This window comes from Salvelinus namaycush, chromosome 34, assembly GCF_016432855.1.
Source record: "Salvelinus namaycush isolate Seneca chromosome 34, SaNama_1.0, whole genome shotgun sequence".
Taxonomy (NCBI): Eukaryota; Metazoa; Chordata; class Actinopteri; order Salmoniformes; family Salmonidae; genus Salvelinus; species Salvelinus namaycush.
In genome coordinates this window covers 38,371,785-38,393,457 of record NC_052340.1, presented here as the reverse complement: position 1 = coordinate 38,393,457, position 21,673 = coordinate 38,371,785, and the positions used below count along the sequence as shown (strand labels likewise).

The window sequence follows — 21,673 nt, the reverse complement described above, 5'->3', positions numbered from 1 at the left end:
CGGGGGTGGCAGCATCATGTTGTGGGGTTGCTTTGCTGCAGGAGGGACTGGTGCACTTCACAAAATAGATGGCTCATGAGGAGAGAAAATGATGTGGATATATTGAAGCACCATCTCAAGACATCAGTCAGAAAGTTAAAGCTTGGTCGCAAATGGGTCTTCCAAATGGACAGTGACACCAAGCATACTTCAAAAGTTGTGGCTAAATTGGCCTAAGGACAACAAAGTCAAGGTATTGGAGTGGCCATCACAAAGCCCTGACCTCAACGCAATAGAACATTTGTGGGAAAAACTGAGAAAGCGTGTGCGAGCGAGGAGGCCGACAAACATGACTCAGTTACACCAGCTCTGTCAGGAGGAATGGGCCAAAATTCACCCAACTTATTGTGGGAAGCTTGTGGAAGGCTACCCAAAACGTTTGACCCAAGTCAACCAATCTAAAGACAATGCTACCAAATATTAATTGAGTGAATGTAAACTTCTGACCCACTTAAAGCTGAAATAAATAATTTTCTCTTCTATTATTCTGACATTTCACATTCTTAAAATAAAGTGGTGATTCTAACTGACCTAAGACAGGGATTTTTTTTTTAGTTGGATTAAATGTCAAGAATTTTGAAAAACTGAGTTTAAATGTATTTGGCTAAGGTGAATGTAATCTTCCGACTTCAAATGTGAGGCAACGCGCCAAGAGGACTATACTGTAGGGGAAAAATAAGAGAGGAAGCCTACCAAGAGGACAAGACTTTAGAATAAATATTGTTTAGAGCCAGCGTGCCAAAAGGACTAGACAGTAGGGGAAATACTCTGTAGAGCCAGCGTGCCAAGATGACTAGGCTGTAGGGGAAATACCGTGAAGAGCCAGCATGCCTAGAGGACTAGACTGTTGGGTAAATACTGTGTAGAGACAGCTTTCCAAGAGGACTAGACTGTAGAGGAAATATAAGTGAGGCAAAGGGCCAAATGGACTAGACTGTAGGGGAAATACTGTGTAGAGCCAGCGTGTCAAGAGGACTGGACTGCATTGGAAATATATGTGAGGCAATGGGCCAAATGGACTAGACTGTAGGTAGAAATACTGTGTAGAGTCAGGGTGTCAAGAGGACTAGACTGTAGAGGACATGTAAGTGAGGCAAAGTGCCAAATGGACTAGACAGAAGGGGAAATACCGTATAGAGCCAGTGTGCCAAGATGACTAGACAGTCAGGGAAATTTAAGAGGCTCATGGTTATTGTCTGTCTAATGTATGTTTATGTCTGTCTAAACCATTACAGTCAACGTAGTTCTGATGCTGGTGTATATTCTCTCTATAGCTGAAAGAATCAGGACCTGACTGGGTGAGCAGAGCAGCCTCTAGCCCCTCCCTTCCTGGCATGGCCATACCCACAGTGTGGCCCCTAGAGGAATCCCCACAGAGGTACAGTGGGTATTTAAACCAGAGTAGAGAGGTAACCTGACCTATGTGGGTCTGTCTGGCGCTGTATTACGCCATACCTTCTACACATCAGGGGAATGAGGCTCTCTCCGGCTCCTGCTCTGGATTCAAGTCTGGCTGGTAGTCTGGTTCTTCTACATCTAGCTGTGATGGCTGGTGGACTTGCCTTGCTCTCGTCTGCCTCTGCTTCTGGGCTGGAGTCTGTCAGATGCAGGCTCCAAGGCACCCCTCGTCCTCCGGCGTTCTCCCAGGACGGGGACTTTGTCATCGGGGGTGTGTTCTCCATCCACAACTACATGCACACTGTGGAACACAGCTACACCAGCATGCCTGAGCCCCTGCAGTGCACAGGGAGGTCAGTGAGCGCAAGAGGGAGCAGGGGACAGGACTGTGGCTGTGTGGGGAGACAGATACATTGTGTTTTAAAGATACAGAGACAGTGTGTTTAAAGAAAGAATAACAGTGTGTTTAATGACAGAGAAACAGTGTGTTTAAAGATAGGTAAATAGTGTTTTAAAGACAGATGAACAGTGTGTTAAAGACAGAGAAACAGTGTGTTTAAAGACAGGTAAACAGTGTTTTTAAGACAGATAAAAAGTGTGTTTGTATCTGAGAGAGTAGATAAATCCTACTGTTACAAAGGGTGACATTTTCAAAATGCAGGCTATCCTACAATGTCCTCAACTACCGATAACAAAAGTGTAGGCATGTAGACAGGGTGGAAAATTAGGCTAGATATTAAGATGTTTGGCCTCGTATAACCATGTATTCTATATGCTAGTTTACCATTTAGTCAAGTGGTGCTCACTCACCTATCTTCTATTTACAGCTTGGATTCCCGTGAGTTGCGCTTCTCGCGCGCCATGGTCTTCGCAGTTGAGGAGATAAACAACAGTTCGGACCTTTTACCGGGTGTCACACTTGGTTATCAAGTGCACGACTCTTGCACCTCAGTCCCTATGGCCGTGAAAGTGGCCTTCCAGCTGGCTAATGGCCTGGACCCAATGTTTGATACCGGAGAACAGTGCTCGGGGTCGCCTACAGTGACAGCTATCGTGGGCGAGTCTGGCTCCACGCCTACCATCAGCATGTTGCGCATCATCGGCCCTTTCGGCATTCCTCAGGTAAACTCCAGTGGAAGAAATCATTCAGCTTCTTTTAAACTTACCGTATTCCTAGTTTATGTTCCCCTCTCTTTCAGGAATGAGTTCTACTTTTAATTACCTGTATTCCAACTGTATTCTCCTCTCTTTATGGAATATACATTTCTGTGTGAAGTTATGTGAAGAAAGGCATTTGAACATAGACTGAGAACTATGAGTCTAGAGAACGTCTGGAGGCATTTTCACATGGTCTGAGGACAATCTGTCATAGGCTAGGTTGTTATGGGAAACTAGGGATTGTTGTCATACCTTTAACTCGTGTTTTTCACGGCACCAGTGTGTCTTATAAAACTATTTTCAATATGAATAGAATGACCAAGTTAGAAATGGGTAGAAATATGTATCCTTTTCAATCTGGCCTAATGAAAAACAATAAATTGGCTTATTATTATTAATGTCTCCCTAACATCATACCACACAGCTAAAGAAAAAAAGCAGGAAGTAGCCAATAACTGAGACTCGTTTGGCCGACATTATGTTCTTTCTCATGTTTTCGACTCTCTCTTTTTACCTAGGTGAGCCACTTTTCCACCTGTGCGTGTCTGAGTGATAAGAAACAGTATCCAACCTTCTTCAGAACCATCCCCAGTGACCAGTTCCAGGCTGCCGCTCTGGCCCACCTCATCAGACACTTCGGCTGGACCTGGATTGGGGCGGTCCGTTCCGACTCTGACTACGGTAATAACGGAATGGCGGCTTTCCTACAGGCAGCACAAGAGGAAGGCATCTGTGTGGATTATTCTGAAGCCTTCTCCCGTACAAACCCACTCAGCAGAGTGCAACGGGTGGCCGACGTGATCCGCAGGTGATCTGTGATTACTTGTGAACTTTTCATTCACACAAATTCAAGTCTATATTTATAAAAAATGATATTGTTGTTCATTTCTCTATTTTCCAAAAGCTGATCTGTGAGACCAACATGATTTGCATATTGTAAGCTTGTCAAAAGTGTTGATTAATACTAATGTTCATTTTCACTTCACTGAGACATTCCAATAAACGACAAACATGACCAGCATGTGTTATGATATAATCATGTTCCCCAGCTCCACAGCCCGGGTGGTGGTTGCATTCGTATCCTCTTGGGATATGAAAATCCTGCTGAGGGAGATGGAACGCCTCCCCTCTCCGCCACGCCAGTGGATCGGGAGTGAGTCCTGGGTCACTGACCCAGATACGCTGCACTTCGGTCTGTGTGCCGGGGCCATCGGATTTGGCATCCAACGCTCTGTCATCCCCGGCCTCAGGGACTTCCTCCTGGACCTCTCCCCACAGAAGGTGTCCAACTCTCCCCTGCTCACTGAGTTCTGGGAGGGAGCCTTTGGCTGTAGGCTGGGGATAGGTATCTATCTATCTATCTATCTATCTATCCATCCATCATCCATCCATTTGTCTGTCTATCTATCTATCTATCTATCTATCTATCTATCTATCTATCTATCTATCTATCTATCTATCTATCTATCTATCTATCTATCTATCTATTTACAAGTCTGTCTGTCTGTCTGTCTGTCTGTCTGTCTGTCTGTCTGTCTGTCTGTCTGTCTGTCTGTCTGTCTGTCTGTCTGTCTGTCTGTCTGTCTGTCTGTCTGTCTGTCTGTCTGTAGGGACCTCTACAGGTGTTGGGGTTGAAGAGAAGGTGTGTGATGACAGTGAGGATATACAGCAGCTACAGGCCCCCTACACAGATACATCCCAGCTGCGTGTCACTAACATGGTGTATAAAGCTGTTTACGCCATAGCACACGCCATCCACAGCATCGTTTGTGAAGAGAGAGAAAACTCCAGTGTGAACTGTGACAAAAACCTTAATGTGAAGCCAACACAGGTGAATGACAAGTCTATAGTATAATTTCCTGATCAATATTTTTATTTAGACTACATGTATGAAGGCCTAGGAGTTCCCATTATACTTTACAACGTCTTCTGAATTAACACATCTGATAAATATGAGTTGAATTAATGTTCTGTTTCTCTCTCTCCTTCTCTCTATTTCTCTCTTTCCATCTTCCTTCCCCTTTCTCCATCTCTCATCTCTCTCTTCTTCTCTCTCCATCTATCTCTCCATTTCTCTTCCCCTCACTCATCTCTCTCTTCCCTTACCTCCATCTCTCTACACCTCTCTCCATCTCTCTCATCCCCTCTCTCTCTCTCTCTCTCTCTCTCCCTTGACCTTCCAACCCCCAGGTCCTGGAGAGATTGAGGACGGTGAACTTCTCTCGTAACGGGTACCAGGTGTCTTTCGATGCCAACGGGGACCCAGTGGCCACCTATGAGCTGGTCAACTGGCAGAGACGGGAGAGTGGGAAGATGGAGTTTGTGACAGTGGGGCTCTATGATGGGTCCCTGCCTCCTGACCAGAGGCTTCACATCGAGAGGGAAATCACCTGGGTAAAGAACAGTACACAGGTGCCTGTGTCAGTGTGCAGTGAGAGCTGTCCCCCAGGCACTCGTAAGGCTGTACAGAAAGGAAAGCCTGTATGCTGTTATGACTGTATCCAATGTGCAGAGGGAGAAATAAGTAATAACACAGGTAGGACTATAGGAGCAGTTGGCAAACATGTGTAGTAATTTCTATCACGGTTTACTAAGTAGTGGTTTATTCATATTACTAGCACTACAAAGGTAGTGTCTGTCAATCATGTTCCTGTTCTTATTATCTCATGTAAGCTGCACATTAATTCAACATTCTTTATTGTAAACTGACAAAGTGCAGGATTGTGGGACATGTATTTGTAAATAAATAAAACCTGAATCTATTATTATTAACATTTGATGTCTGTTACATTGCCCTGGTCAGATTCTTTAGACTGTCTGATCTGTCCCGAGGAGTACTGGCCCAACGCTGAGAGAGACCGCTGTATCCTTAAGCCTGTGGAGTTCCTGTCCTTCCACGAGGTCCTCGGAATCATCCTGACTGCCTGCTCTGTGGGTGGGGCTTGTCTGGCCATCGCCACGGCAACTGTTTTCTACCGCCACCGAACTTCGGCCATCGTCAGGGCCAACAACTCTGAGCTGAGCTTCCTGCTTCTCTTCTCCTTGACTCTGTGTTTTCTGTGCTCTCTTACTTTCATTGGCCGGCCCTCTGAGTGGTCCTGTATGCTGCGCCACACAGCGTTTGGGATCACCTTCGTCCTCTGCATCTCTTGTGTTCTGGCGAAAACAATAGTGGTGTTGATGGCCTTCAGGGCTACGCTTCCAGCCAGTAATGTCATGAAATGGTTTGGTCCTCCACAGCAGAGATTGACTGTAGTGTCCTTCACGTTTGTCCAGGCTTTGATATGCACTCTGTGGTTGGTCCTGTCCCCTCCCTTCCCCATTAAAAACCTCACTACCTACAAGGAAAAGATCATTCTAGAGTGTGATGTGGGTTCAGCTATTGGTTTCTGGGCTGTGTTGGGCTATATAGGACTCCTGTCTCTCTTGTGCTTTGTGCTGGCTTTTCTGGCTCGGAAGCTGCCTGATAACTTCAATGAGGCCAAATTCATCACCTTCAGCATGCTCATATTCTGTGCAGTCTGGATCACCTTTATCCCAGCTTATGTCAGCTCTCCTGGGAAGTTGACTGTAGCTGTGGAGATCTTTGCCATCATCACCTCTAGCTTTGGGTTGTTCTTTCTATTATTTGTTCCTAAATGCTTCATTATTCTGTTCAGGCCGGAGAAGAACACCAAGAAACACCTTATGGAGAAGACATCCAATGATATTCGTTATTAAGATATGATTGAGGGGAAAAACATTGTAACGTTCAGTTATATGGTTTATTATACAGTTAAGTAGGACTACTCTGACAGAGATGACCAACAATTTAGCAGCTAATCATTGGTAACATTGTAACTAGGAACATGACACAGGTTCACTTTAGATATTCCAATGTTATGAGAGATTATTCAAATCTAGAGTGTTAAAATGATATTACTAATGCCCTAGATAATAGAAAGTACTGTGCCACCTTGTTCATAGATTTATCTAAAGCTTTTGACACTGTAGACCATGCGATACTTTTGGGTAAGCTGTCGTTAACAGGACTGGGATCGGATGCATGTCGTTGGTTTCATGACTATCTAAAGGATTGAAGTCAGGCTGTTAGAGTCGACGGCATCCAGTCATAGCCATTGGAGTTGGTTAAAGGCGTCCCACAAGGTTCTATACTTGGTCCATTACTCTTCACTCTCTACATAAACAATATCGTGATGAGATAAGAAAGTGTCAAATTCATTTATATGCTGATGACACTGTCATGTACTCTATCGCTTCAACGGCTGCCCAAGCATTATCACTATTGGAGACAGATTTTAAGATATTACAAGGGTCTTTTATACAGCTGAAACTTGTTTTAAATGCAAAAAAAACACATTTTATGATTTTAATAGGTTCAAAAAGTTGGTTGAAAATACACTTGCACTGACGAGCTTAGATGGTTCTCAAATTATTCAGGTCTCTGCATATAAATAGTTAGGGATATGGTTGGATGATAAACTGTCTTTTAAAATGCATATTGATGAACTTTGTAAACCGCTAAAAATCAAGCTAGGCTTCCTCTATAGAAACAGGACATGCTTGTCCTCTACAAATAGAAGACAAATTATGCAAGCTACTTTTATGTCTGTTATAGATTATGGGGAGATTATTTACATGCATGCTACGGCATCAACACTTAAATCGCTGGATGCTACTTATCATTGCACACTTAGGTTTATTACGGGTGCTAGCTACAGAACTCACCACTGTGTTTTATATCAAAATGTGGGTTGGACTTCGCTGTCCGTGAGACGAGAACAACATGCTCTCGTGTTTGTCTATAAAGCACTTCTGAATAAACTACCTTCTTATTTATCATCACTCATCAATATTAGAATTATAATTCCTAAAACCAGGTCTCAACATGGATTACACTTGAGGCCCATGCGATTTCCACAGAGTTGGGTATGGCTACTTTTCCTGTTACGCTCCTTGCCTATGGAATAGCCTGCAGACTAAACTTAAACTTGAGACTCTTGTCCCCCTTTCCCATTTTAAATATTTATTGGAGCATTTACATTTTTGTATTGGTTGTAAGTGTTTCTTGAAATGCAAGTTATTGTGCTGTTAGGGGAATAACATGTGTGTAAATTAAATCTGTTGCTGTATTTTTTGTTTTGTTTTGTTTGTCTTGTTTAGTTTTTTAATCATTGTACATAAACTGTATGTGTAAACATGTATATGCAAGGCCCAGCTGTAACAGAGACCTTGGTCTCAGTCTGTGTTCCTTGTTGAAATAAAGGTATAACATTTTTTTAAGAAAATCTAATTTGACCTGCTAAATGATGTGATTAGCAGTAGCCTACAGAGTGGAACCACTTCCATGTTGTTGGAGAAAAGCTTTATTCTTATATGAATTGATATAACATTGAAGTGCATGTGTTCAATTGATATTGTAATTCATCATCGTATGTATTATAATAATATAATAAACATTTTCATACACAGTTGAAGTCGGAAGTTTACAAACACTTAGGTTGGAGTCATTAAAACTAGTTTTTCAACAACTCCACACATTTCTTGTTAACAAATTATAGTCTGTTAGGACATCTACTTTGTGCATTACACAAGTCATTTTTCCAACAATTGTTTACAGACAGATTATTTCACTTATAATTCAATGTTTCACACATCCAGTGCGTGAGACGTTTACATACACTAAATTGACTGTGCCTTTAAACAGCTTGTAAAATTCCAGAAAAATATGTCATGGCTTTAGAAGATTCTGATAGGCTGATTGACATAATTTGAGTCAAATGGAGGTGTTCCTGTGGATGTATTTCAAGGCCTACCTTCAAACTCAGTGCCTCTTTGCTTGACATCATGGGAAAATCAAATGAAATCAGCCAAGACCTCAGAAAAAAACTTGTAGACCTCCACAGTCTGGTTCATCCTTAGGAGCAATTTCCAAACGCCTGAAGGTATCACGTTCATCTGTACAAACAATAGTACGCAAGTATAAACACCATGGGAATACGCAAGCATCATACCGCTTGGAAGAAGACGCGTTCTGTCTCCTAGAGATTAACGTGCGAAAAGTGCAAATCAATCCCAGAACAAAAGCAAAGGACCTTGTGAAGATGCTGGAGGAAACAAGTACGAAAGTGTCTGTATCCACAGTAAAATGAGTCCTATATCGACATAACCTGAAATGCCGCTCAGCAAGGAAGAAGCCACTGCTCTAAAACCGCCATAAAAATGCCAGACTACGGTTTGCAACTGCACATGGGGACAAAGACCGTGACCATCGTTATGTTTGGAGGAAAAAGGGGGAGCCTTGCAAGCCGAAGAACACCATCCCAACCGTGAAGCATGGGGGTGGCAGCATCATGTTGTGGGGTTGCTTTGCTGCAGGAGGGACTGGTGCACTTCACAAAATAGATGGCATCAAGAGGAGAGAAAATGATGTGGACATATTGAAGCAACATCTCAAGACATCAGTCAGGAAGTTAAAGCTTGGTCACAAATGGGTCTTCCAAATGAACAGTGACCCCAAGCATACTTCCAAAGTTGTGGCAAAAATTCCCTAAGGACAACAAAGTCATGGTATTCGAGTGGCCATCACAAAGCCCGGACCTCAATGCACTAGAAAATGTGTGGACAGAACTTAAAAAGCGTGTGCGAGCGAAGAGGCCTACTAACCTGACTCAGTTACACCAGCTCTGTCAGGAGGAATGGGCCTAAATTCACCTAAATAATTGTTGGAAAATTGTGGAAGGCTACAAAAAACGTTTGACCCAAGTTAAACAATTTAAAGGCAATGCTACCAAATATTAATTGAGTTTTTGTAAACTTTTGACCCACTGGGAATGTGATGAAATAAATAAAAACTGAAATAAATAATTTTCTCTACTATTAATCTGACATTGCACATTCTTAAAATAAAGTGATGATCCTAACTGACCTAAGACAGGGACATTTTACTAGGATTAGATGTCAGGAATTTTGAAAAACTGAGTTTAAATGTATTTGGCTAAGGTGAATGTAAACTTCCGACTTCAACTGTAAGTGAGGCAACGTGCCAGGAGGACTAGACTGTAGGGAAGTATAAGACAGGAAGCGTACCAAGAGGACTAGACTTTAGAATAAATACTGTGTACTGCCAGCGTGCCAAGAAGACTAGACAGTAGGGGAAATAATCTGTAGAGCCAGCGTGCCAAGAGGACTAGACTGTAGGGGAAATACTGTGTAGAGCCAGATGGTTATTGTGTGTCTAATGTATGTTTATGTCTATCTATACCATTACAATAAACGTAGTTCTGAAACTGGTGCATATTCTCTCTATAGCTGAAAGAATCAGGACCTGACTGGGTGAGCAGAGCAGCCTCTAGCCCCTCCCTCCTTGGCATTGCCAAACCCACAGTGTGGTCCCCAGAGGAATCCCCACGGAGGTATGGTGGGTATTTAAGCCAGAGTAGAGAGTTAACCTGACCTATGTGGGTCTGTATGGCGCTGTATTAGGCCATACCTTCTACACATCAAGGGAATGAGGCTCTCTCTGGCTCCTGCTCTGGATCCAAGTCTGGCTGGTAGTCTGGTTCTACTACATCTAGCTGTCGTGGCTGGTGGGCTTGCCTTGCTCACGTCTGCCTTTGCCTCTGGGCTGGAGTCTGTCAGATGCAGGCTCCAAGGCACCCCTCGTCCTCCGGTGTTCTCCCAGGACGGGGACTTTGTCATCGGGGGTGTTTTCTCCATTCATTACTATATGCACACTGTGGAACACAGCTACACCAGCATGCCTGAGCCTCTGCAGTGCACAGGGAGGTCAGTGAACGCAAGAGGGAGCAGCGGACAGGACTGTGGCTGTGTGGGGAGACAGATACATTGTGTTTTACAGACAGAGAGACAGTGTGTTTAAAGACAGAGAGACAGTGTGTTTAAAGACAGATAAAGAATGTGTTTTAAGACAGATTAACAGTGTTAATGACAGAGAAACAGTGTGTTTTAAAGACAAATAAACAGTGTGTTTAAAGACAGATAAAACATGTGTTTGTGTCTGAGAGAGTAGGTAAAGACTACTGTTACAAAGGATCACATTTTCAATTGCAGGCTATCCTACAATGTCCTCAATTACAGACAGCAGAAGTGTAGGCATATAGACTGTATGGAACATAATACTAGATATTAGGCTGTTTGCCATGGTAACATTCTATAGGCTAGTTTATGATTCATCAGGAGGTGCTCACTGACCTATCTTCTATTTACAGAATGGATTCCCGTGAGTTGCGCTTCTCGCGCGCCATGGTCTTCGCAGTTGAGGAGATAAACAACAGTTCGTACCTTCTACCGGGTGTCACACTTGGTTATCAAGTGCACGACTCCTGCGCCTCGGTCCCTATGGCCGTGAAAGTTGCCTTCCAGCTGGCTAACGGCTTGGACCCCATGTTTGATACCGGAGAACAGTGCTCGGGGTCGGCTACAGTGACAGCTATCGTGGGCGAGTCTGGCTCCACGCCTACCATCAGCATGTTGCGCATCACCGGCCCTTTCGGCATTCCTCAGGTAAACTCCTGTGGAAAGAAATCATTCAGCTTATTTAAACTTACTGTATTCCTAATGTATATTCTCCTCTCTTTCAGGAATGAGTTCAACTTTTTACCGTATTCCTACTGTATATTCTCCTCTCTTTCAGGAATGAGTTCTACTTTTAATTTATCGTATTCCAACTGTATTCTCCTCTCTTTCTGTAATATACATTTCTGTGTGAAATTATGTGGAGAAAGGCATTTGAACATCTGTAGGCATTAAAACATGATCTGAGGACTATCTTTCATAGGCTAGGTTGTTATGGGAGACCAGGGATTGGTGTCACACTTGTGTGTATCCTTTTCTTTCTGGCCTAATGAAAAACAATGAGTTGGCTTATTATTATTAATGTCTCCCTAACATCAAACTACATAGCTAAATAAAAAAGCAGGAAGTAGCCAATACATTAGAGTTGTTAGGCCGACATGATGTTCTTTCTCATGTTTTCGACTATCTGTTTTTACCTAGGTGAGCCACTCTTCCACCTGTGCGTGTCTGAGTGATAAGAAACAGTATCCAACCTTCTTCAGAACCATCCCCAGTGATCAGTTCCAGGCTGCCGCTCTGGCCCACCTCATCAGGCACTTCGGCTGGACCTGGATTGGGGCGGTCCGTTCCGACTCTGACTACGGTAATAACGGGATGGCGGCTTTCCTACAGGCAGCACAAGAGGAAGGCATCTGTGTGGAGTATTCTGAAGCCTTCTACCGTACCAACCCACTCAGCAGAGTGCAACGGGTGGCCGACGTGATCCGCAGGTGATCCGTGACTACTTGTGAACTTTTCAGTCACACAAATGCAAGAACATATTTATAAAAAATACTATTGTTATTAATTTCTCTCTTTTCCCAAAGCTGATCTGTGAGACCAACATCATTTGCATCTCTTAAGCATTCCAAAAGTGTTGATTAATACTAATTTTCATGTTCACTTCACTGAGACATTCCAATGAACGACAAACATGACCAGGATATTAAGCATATGATATAATCATGTTCCCCAGCTCCACAGCCCGGGTGGTGGTTGCATTCGTAGCCTCTGGGGACATGAGAATCTTGCTGGAGGAGATGGACCGCCTGCCCTCTCCTCCCCGCCAGTGGATCGGGAGTGAGTCCTGGGTCACTGACCCAGATATGCTGCGCTTCGGCCTGTGTGCCGGGGCCATCGGATTTGGCATCCAACGCTCTGTCATCCCCGGCCTCAGGGACTTCCTCCTGGACCTCTCCCTACAGAAGGTGTCCAACTCTCCCCTGCTCACAGAGTTCTGGGAGGGAGCCTTTGGCTGTCGGCTGGGGATAGGTATCTATCTAGCTATCTGTCTATATATATATATCTATCTATCTATCCATCCATCTGTCTATCGATCTATCTATTTACATGTCTGTCTGTCTGTCTGTCTGTCTGTCTGTCTGTCTGTCTGTCTGTCTGTCTGTCTGTCTGTCTGTCTGTCTGTCTGTCTGTCTGTCTGTCTGTCTGTCTGTCGGTCGGTCGGTCGGTCGGTCGGTCGGTCGGTCGGTCGGTCGGTCGGTCGGTCGGTCGGTCGGTCGGTCGGTCGGTCGGTCGGTCTCTCTGTCTGTCGGTCTGTCGGTCTGTCGGTCTGTCGGTCTGTAGGGAATTCTACAGGTGTTGGGGTTGAAGAGAAGGTGTGTGATGACAGTGAGGATATACAGCATCTACAGGCCCCCTACACAGATACATCCCAGCTGCGTGTCACTAACATGGTGTATAAAGCTGTTTACGCCATAGCACACGCCATCCACAGCATTGTTTGTGAAGAGAGAGAAAACTCCAGTGTGAACTGTGACAACAACCTTAATGTGAAGCCAACACAGGTGAATGACAAGTCTGTAGTATAATTTCCTGATAAAGATGTTTATTTAGACTACATGTATGAAGGCCTAGGAGTTCTCATCATACTTTACAACTTCTTCTGAAGTAACACATCTGATAAATATGAGTTGAATTAATGTTCTATTTCTCTCCATCCCTCTCTACATCTCTCTTCCCTTCTCTCCATTTCTCTCTTTCCATCTTTCTTCCCCTTTCTCAATCTCTCATCTCTCTCTTCCCCTCACTCATCTCTCTCTTCCCTTATCTCCATCTCTCTTCACCTCTCTCCTTCTCTCTCGTCCCCTCTCTCTCTCTCTCCCTTGCCCTTTCAACCCCCAGGTCCTGGAGAGATTGAGGACGATGAACTTCTCTCGTAACGGGTACCAGGTGTCTTTCGATGCCAACGGGGACCCAGTGGCCACCTATGAGCTGGTCAACTGGCAGATACGGGAGAGTGGGAAGATGGAGTTTGTGACAGTGGGGCGATATGATGCGTCCATGCCTCCTGACCAGAGGTTTCACATGGAGAGGGAAATCACCTGGGTAAAGAACAGTACACAAGTACCTGTGTCAGTGTGCAGTGACAGCTGTCCCCCAGGCACTCGTAAGGCTGTACAGAAAGGAAAGCCTGTATGCTGTTATGACTGTATCCCATGTTCAGAGGGAGAAATAAGTAATAACACAGGTAGGACTATAGGATCAGTTGGCAAAAATGTGTAGTAATTTCAATCACGGTTTACTAAGTAGTGGTTTATTCATATTACCAGCACTACAAAGTGTCTGTCAATCATGTTCCTGTTCTTATTATCTCATGTAAGCTGCACATTAATTCAACATTCGTTATTGTAAACTGACAAAGTGCAGCATTGTGGGACATGTATTTGTAAATAAATAAAACCTGAATCTATTATTAGCAACATTTGATGTCTGTTCTTTTGTCCTGTCAGATTCTTCAGACTGTCTGATCTGTCCCAAGGAGTACTGGCCCAACGCTGAGAGAGACCGCTGTATCCTTAAGCCTGTGGAGTTCCTGTCCTTCCACGAGGTCCTCGGAATCATCCTGACCGCCTTTTCTGTGGGCGGTGCTTGTCTGGCCATCGCCACGGCAACTGTCTTCTACCGCCACCGAACTTCGGCCATCGTCAGGGCCAACAACTCTGAGCTGAGCTTCCTGCTGCTCTTCTCCTTGGCTCTGTGTTTTCTGTGTTCTCTTACTTTCATTGGCCGGCCCTCTGAGTGGTCCTGTATGCTGCGTCACACAGCGTTTGGGATCACCTTCGTCCTCTGCATCTCTTGTGTTCTGGGGAAAACAATAGTGGTGTTGATGGCCTTCAGGGCTACACTTCCAGCCAGTAATGTCATGAAATGGTTTGGTCCTCCACAGCAGAGGTTGACTGTAGTGTCCTTCACGTTTGTCCAGGCTTTGATATGCACTCTGTGGTTGGTCCTGTCCCCTCCCTTCCCCATTAAAAACCTCACTACCTACAAGGAAAAGATCATTCTAGAGTGTGATGTGGGGTCAGCTATTGGTTTCTGGGCTGTGTTGGGCTATATAGGACTCCTGTCTCTCTTGTGCTTTGTGCTGGCTTTTCTGGCTCGGAAGCTGCCTGATAACTTCAATGAAGCCAAATTCATCACCTTCAGCATGCTCATATTCTGTGCAGTCTGGATCACCTTTATCCCAGCTTATGTCAGCTCTCCTGGGAAGTTCACTGTAGCTGTGGAGATCTTTGCCATCATCACCTCTAGCTTTGGGTTGTTCTTTCTATTATTTGTTCCTAAATGCTTCATTATTCTGTTCAGGCCGGAGAAGAACACCAAGAAACACCTTATGGAGAAGACATCCAATGATACACGTTATTAAGAAATGATTGAGGGGAAAAAACATTGTAATGTTCAGTTATATGGTTTATCATACAGTTAGGTAGGACTACTCTGACAGAGATGACCAACAATTTAGCAGCTAATCATTGGTAACATTGTAACTAGTAACATGACACAGGTTCACTTTAGATATTCCAATGTTATGAGAGATTGTTCAAATCTAGAGTGTTAAAATGATATTACTAGTGCCCTAGATAATAGAAAGTACTGTGCCGCCTTGTTCATAGATTTATCTAAAGCTTTTGACACTGTAGACCATGCGATACTTTTGGGTAAGCTGTCGTTAACAGGACTGGGATTGGATGCATGTCGTTGGTTTCATGACTATCTAAAGGATTGAAGTCAGGCTGTTAGAGTCGACGGCATCCAGTCATAGCCATTGGAGTTGGTTAAAGGCGTCCCACAAGGTTCTATACTTGATCCATTACTGTTCACTCTCTACATAAACAATATCGTGATGAGATAAGAAAGTGTCAAATTCATTTATATGCTGAGGACACTGTCATGTACTCTATCGCTTCAACGGCTGACCAGGCATTATCACTATTGGAGACAGATTTTAAGATATTACAAGTGTATTTTATACAGCTGAAACTTGTTTTTAATGCAAAAAAAACACATTTTATGATTTTAATAGGTTCAAATTGTTGGTTGAAAATACACTTGCACTTACGAGCTTAGATGGTTCTCAAATTAATCAGGTCTCTGCATATAAATACTTAGGGATATGGTTGGATGATAAACTGTCTTTTAAAAGGCATATTAACAAACTTTGTAAACGGCTAAAAATCAAGCTAGGCTTCCTCTATAGAAACAGGACATGCTTGTCCTCTACAAATAGAAGACAAATTATGCAAAAAACTTTTATGTCTGTTATAGATTATGGGGAGATTATTTACATGCATGCTACGGCATCAACACTTAAATTGCTGGATGCTACTTATCATTGCGCACTTAGGTTTATTACGGGTGCTAGCTACAGAACTCACCACTGTGTTTTATATCATAATGTGGGTTGGACTTCGCTGTCCATGAGACGAGAACAACATGCTCTCGTGTTTGTCTATAAAGCACTTCTGAATAAACTACCTTCTTATTTATCATCACTCATCAATATTATAATTATAATTCCTTAAACCAGGTCTCAACATGGATTACACTTGAGGCCCATGCGATTTCCACAGAGTTGGGTATGGCTGCCTTTTCCTGTTACGCTCCTTGCCTATGGACTAGCCTGCAGACTAAACTTAAACTTGAGACTCTTGTCCCCCTTGCCCATTTTAAATATTTATTGGAGCATTTACATTTTTGTATTGGTTGTAACTGTTTCTGGTAATGCAAGTTCTTGTGCTGTTAGGGGAATAACCTGTGTGTAAATTAAATCTGTTGCTGTATTTTTTGTTTTGTTTGTCTTGTTTAGTTTTTTAATCATTGTACATAAACTGTATGTGTAAACATGTATACGCAGGGCCCAGCTTTAACAAAGACCTTGGTCTCAGTCTGTGTTCCTTGTGGAAATAAAGGTATAAAAAATGTAAAAGAAAATCTCATTTGACCTACAGAGTGGAACCACTTCCATGTTGTTGGAGAAAAGCTTTTTTCTTATATGAATTGATATAACATTGAAGTGCATGTGTTCAAATTATATTGTAATTCATCATATTATGTATTATAATAATATAATAAACATTTTCATACACAGTTGAAGTCGGAAGTTTACAAACACTTAGGTTGGAGTCATTAAAACTAGTTTTTCAACAACTCCACACATTTCTTGTTAACAAATTATAGTTTTGGCAAGTCTGTTAGGACATCTACTTTGTGCGTGACGCAAGTCATTTTTCCAACAATTGTTTACAGACAGATTATTTCACTTTTAACCTTTCTCGCCCCGGGGTTCCGCTAGCGGAACCCCCCCCACACATTCCACTGAAAAGGCAGCGCGCGAAATTCAAAAAATATTTTTTTGAAATATTTAACTTTCACACATTAACAAGTCCAATACAGCAAATGAAAGATAAACATCTTGTGAATCCAGCCAACATGTCTGATTTTTTAAATGTTTTACAGCGAAAACACCACGTATATTTATGTTAGCTCACCACCAAATACAAAAAAAGCACAGACGTTTCTTGCACAGCACAAGTAGCTTGCACAAAACCCCCAAATAGAGATATAATTAGTCACTAACCAAGAAACAACTTCATCAGATGACAGTCATATAACATGTTATACAATAAATCTATGTTTTGTTCCAAAAAATTGCATATTTCAGGTATAAATCATAGTTTTACATTGCAGCTACAATCACAAATATCACCAAAGCAGCTAGAACAATTACAGAGAGCAACGTGAAATACCTAAATACTCATCATAAAACATTCATGAAAAATACATGGTGTACAGCAAATGAAAGATAAACATCTTGTGAATCCAGCCAATATTTCAGATTTTTTAAGTGTTTTACAGCGAAAACACAATATTATTATTATTATTCACTAACCTTGACAAACTTCATCAGATGACAGTCCTATAACATCATGTTACACAATACATATATGTTTTGTTCGAAAATGTGCATATTTAGCAGTACAAATCGTGGTTTTACAATGTGAATACGTAGCCAAACTGCACAAAATTGTCAGGAGATATTTTGGACAGTCACCTAATCTAATCAAATAACTCATCATAAACTTTACTAAAAAATACATGTTGTACAGCAAATGAAAGATACACTAGTTCTTAATGCAACCGCTGTGTTAGATTTTTAAAAATAACTTTAGTACGACATACAGCTTACGTTATAGCGAGACAGCGCCCGCAATGAGGGCGGAAAATAGGAATAAACATTTTCCACAGAAATACGAAATAACATCATAAATGGTTCCTACTTTTGCTAAGCTTCCATCAGAATCTTGTACAAGGAGTCCTTTGTCCAGAATAATCGTTGTTTGGTTTTAGAATGTCCTCTTCTCCTGTCGAATTAGCAACCAAAGCTAGCCAAGTGGCGCGAAGTTGTCCATCTTCACCAAACGCAGAGAACGGAAAACGCCAAAACTCCCGATAAACGTTCAATAATCTGATAAAACTATATTGAAAAAACATACTTTACGATGATATTATCACATGTATCAAATAAAATCAAAGCCGGAGATATTAGCCGTCTATACCAAAAGCTTTTCAGAAGGCAATCCAGGGTTCCTTCCCGCGCCTTGCTGGACAAAGGAAATTGGGGTCACGTCATTCCAAGAGCTCTCGTTTGACCTCAGATCAAGCTAGACACCCCATTCCACCTCCCACTGCCTGTTGACATCTAGTGGAAGGTGTATGAAGTGCATGTATATCCATAGATTTCAAGCAAATGAATAGGAAGGCCCTGGAACAGAGCCTCGATTTCAGATTTTTCACTTACTGACAGGAAGTTTGCTGCAAAATGAGTTCTGTTTTACTCACAGATATAATTCAAACGGTTTTAGAAACTTGAGAGTGTTTTAGTAATAATAATATGCATATTGTACGATCTAGAATAGAGTACGAGGCCGTTTAAATTGGGCACGATTTTTTCCCAAAGTGAAAATAGCGCTCCCTACACACTAACAGGTTAATGCATTGTTTCACACGTGAGACGTTTAAATACACTAAGTTGACTGTGCCTTTAAATAGCTTGGAAAATTCCAGAAAAATGTGTCATGGCTTTAGAAGCTTCTGATGGGCTGATTGACATAATTTGAGTCAAATGGAGGTGTACCTGTGGATGTATTTCAAGGCCTACATTCAAACTCAGTGCGTCTTTGCTTTACATCATGGGAAAATCCAATGAAATCAACCAAGACCTCAGAAAAAAAATTGTAGACCTCCACAAGTCTGGTTCATCCTTGGGAGCAATTTCCAAACACGTGAAGGTACCACGTTCATCTGTACAAACAATAGTACGCAAGTATAAACACCATGGGACCACGCAGCCGTCATACCGCTCAGGAAGAAGACACGTTCTGTCTCATGGAGACGTAACGTACTTTGGTGCGAAAAGTGCAAATCAATCCCAGAACAACAGCAAAGGACCTTGTGAAGATGCTGGAGGAAACAGGTACGAAAGTATCTGTATCCACAGTAAAACGAGTACTATATCAACATAACTTGAAAAGCCGCTCAGCAAGGAAGAAGCCACTGCTCCAAAACCGCCATAAAAATGCCAGACTACGGTTTGCAACTACACATGGGGACAAAGATCGTGAGCACCGTTATGTTTGGAGGAAAAAGGAGAATGCTTGCAAGCAGAAGAACATCATCCCAACCCATGAAGCACGGGGATGGCAGCATCATGTTGTGGGGGTGCTTTGCTGCAGTAGGGACTGGTGCACTTCACAAAATAGATGGCATCATGAGGAGAGAAAATGATGTGGATATATTGAAGCAACATCTCAAGACATCAGTCAGGAAGTTAAAGCTTGGTCGCAAGTGGGTCTTCCAAATGGACAGTGACACCAAGCATACTTCCAAAGTTGTGGCAAAGTTGGCCTAAGGACAATGAAGTCAAGGTATTGGAGTGGCTATCTCAAAGCCCTGACCTAAATGCAATTGAAAATTTGTGAGCAGAACTGAAAAAGTGTGTGTGAGCGAGGCCTACAAAACCTGACTCAGTTACATCAGCTCTGTCAGCAGGAATGGACCAAAATTAACCCAACTAATTGTGGGAAGCTTGTGGAAGGCTACCCAATACGTTTGACGCAAGTTAAACAATTTAAAGACAATGCTACCAAATACTAATTGAGTGTGTCGTGACGTTGTATTAGTTAATGTGGCGACTGTTGCTCATCGAATGATTACAAGTTTCTAATTACGTGATTAACTGAATCAAGCAATTATTAACTCATTAACCTGGGGCACCATGGGAAAACTACGTTTTTATTGAGTTTCTATTTCCCAAATTAACTCAAAGAATATCAGAATATCGATTTTACCACAGCCGCTAATTAACCAGTTGCCTCTAACAGTCTCGTTCTGAACGTCGTATAGCCCGGGATTCTGCACGGACCCGGGTCTCACTAATGAATTCGCACCACACCAGTCTTAGTTGAATGTTTATTTACTAAAAAGCTAAAATGATGATAAAAGATACACATACACGAAAACACATTCTAGGCTATTGATTAGAACTTAGTATAACGGGCCAACACACTAGGGCGCGTGTTACCCAAAATGGGGATTTAAAAGAGAGAGAAAGTACACAAGAGGAATATACATTTGGGTGGAATTGTCAGCTATGCTCATTCTAACCCTAGCCTTGCCCCAAACTGCCGCTGTTATGAGTCAGAATATAATGATGTAATTACTTGTGGAGGTTCTCCGTGGATTTTCCCGCGTGGACCGTTCAAGCTGCTCAATGACGCACTTCTCCTGCGCACCTCTCTAGGTGTGCTCACGATGTCCGTGTCCTTTGGCTTTACTGGCCTGTTCCTTTGTCCTCGCTCTGGAAGGGGTCTTCGGAGGACAGATAGCTCTGTAGCTCAGAGCTCACAGCGTAAAGATGAAAGAGTGTAGATACCACGATTCGATGGGGAGTGGAGGCTAGGTGGTTCGGCTTGAATACACCCGCTTAGACACGCTACTCATCCGTAGCTTGGGTAGAAAAAGATTTCTTTGTCTTCAACTTGTTGCGTTTTGGATTCGTTGACCTTTTAGACCTTTGGCTGCAGCTCGGGTCACTTAGTCTACTATGTTAATTCTGCACTCACAGGTTTTATACCCTCGGGTCAGAAGTGGGCGTAACCGCCTTCAGGGCAATTCTCTGGGCGTACCAAGTTTGAGGGGCAAGGTATAGATTTTACTCAAATCCAATTTTAGACAACTAACTTCACATTTCATCAACATTCTCTTTGATTTGGACATTTTCCACACAACGTACAATGTATAAACATCAAGCATATACGAGGAAAACTCTTAACGTTACAATGTTTTCATAATAACGTAATCTATTAACCTTTAATAACAAAACAAAAATGACATACATTTTCATATTCCATATATCGTCATGACCACCATTGTAGTTGACGGAAACCATTGTTCCAAAGTCCCTTTATTGCATGTTTAAAGTTCTGAGGCTGGTTCTCCATAGTGAGAGGGAATGTTTCCTGTGGCCTCAGAATTACCATGGGTGTGAGGGGTCATAAAACCCCCACATCTTCAGACCCTTAGATCTCTCCTCATCTGTTGGGGTTGAGAGATAATCTGTAGGGTTGTGGTCTCCTGTAACCTGACCTGATCAGGACAGTCATGACAGTCCCCCTCTGGTAGGTTCAACTTGGAATGATTCTGCATGTTGCAACCCACCATAAGAATGACCATCGGATGTCCTGGTTTGTGGATCATCATAGCAGTCCCCCCCCCCCCTTGGTGGTTCACCCTGGTAGGATTTCCGCAAGCTGCGGACCACCACCAGAATGGACCTGGTAGGTCCGGCAGTGGCTCCGTGTTCCGGCCCGTCATCCGGTTATCCCGGCTAGTGGATCTAGGCAGTAACTTGGCAGACGTTAATAGCGCACAACACTCAGGCAATACATCATTACATTTCCTCCTCAAACGAGCGGCATTGGGCTCTACTGTTTCCTAAGTGTCAAAGGAAATTAAATGAAAAATTGGAATAAAACATAAAAGTATACAAAATGTGTCTACCACACCCTAATCATCTAATTTGGACTATGTCCTATATATGTCCATGGTCTTGGCTAAATGACTCTATCATGGCATTGTCTCGAATGTCCTGTCTAGGGTGATCCTACTTGCAGGTGGGTAGTTAAGGCACTTGGAAAAACTT

General features: G+C 42.7%; 2 protein-coding genes across 2 annotated transcripts; both read left to right on the top strand.

Annotated features, from left to right (window-relative positions):
- The first annotated feature begins 1,584 nt into the window (after nt 1-1,584).
- LOC120028789 (extracellular calcium-sensing receptor-like) lies at nt 1,585-6,315 on the top strand. Its single transcript, XM_038974030.1, has 7 exons — nt 1,585-1,790; nt 2,265-2,559; nt 3,114-3,403; nt 3,645-3,940; nt 4,206-4,426; nt 4,786-5,131; nt 5,399-6,315. Exons 1-7 carry the CDS (start codon nt 1,585-1,587, stop codon nt 6,313-6,315), a joined length of 2,571 nt encoding a protein of 856 aa, XP_038829958.1.
- Nucleotides 6,316-10,183: 3,868 nt separating this feature from the next.
- LOC120028799 (extracellular calcium-sensing receptor-like) lies at nt 10,184-14,839 on the top strand. Its single transcript, XM_038974039.1, has 7 exons — nt 10,184-10,383; nt 10,827-11,121; nt 11,614-11,903; nt 12,149-12,444; nt 12,757-12,977; nt 13,315-13,660; nt 13,923-14,839. The coding sequence occupies exons 1-7, from the start codon at nt 10,325-10,327 to the stop codon at nt 14,837-14,839; spliced, it is 2,424 nt and encodes an 807-aa protein (XP_038829967.1). The 5' UTR covers nt 10,184-10,324.
- The last annotated feature ends 6,834 nt before the right edge of the window (nt 14,840-21,673 follow it).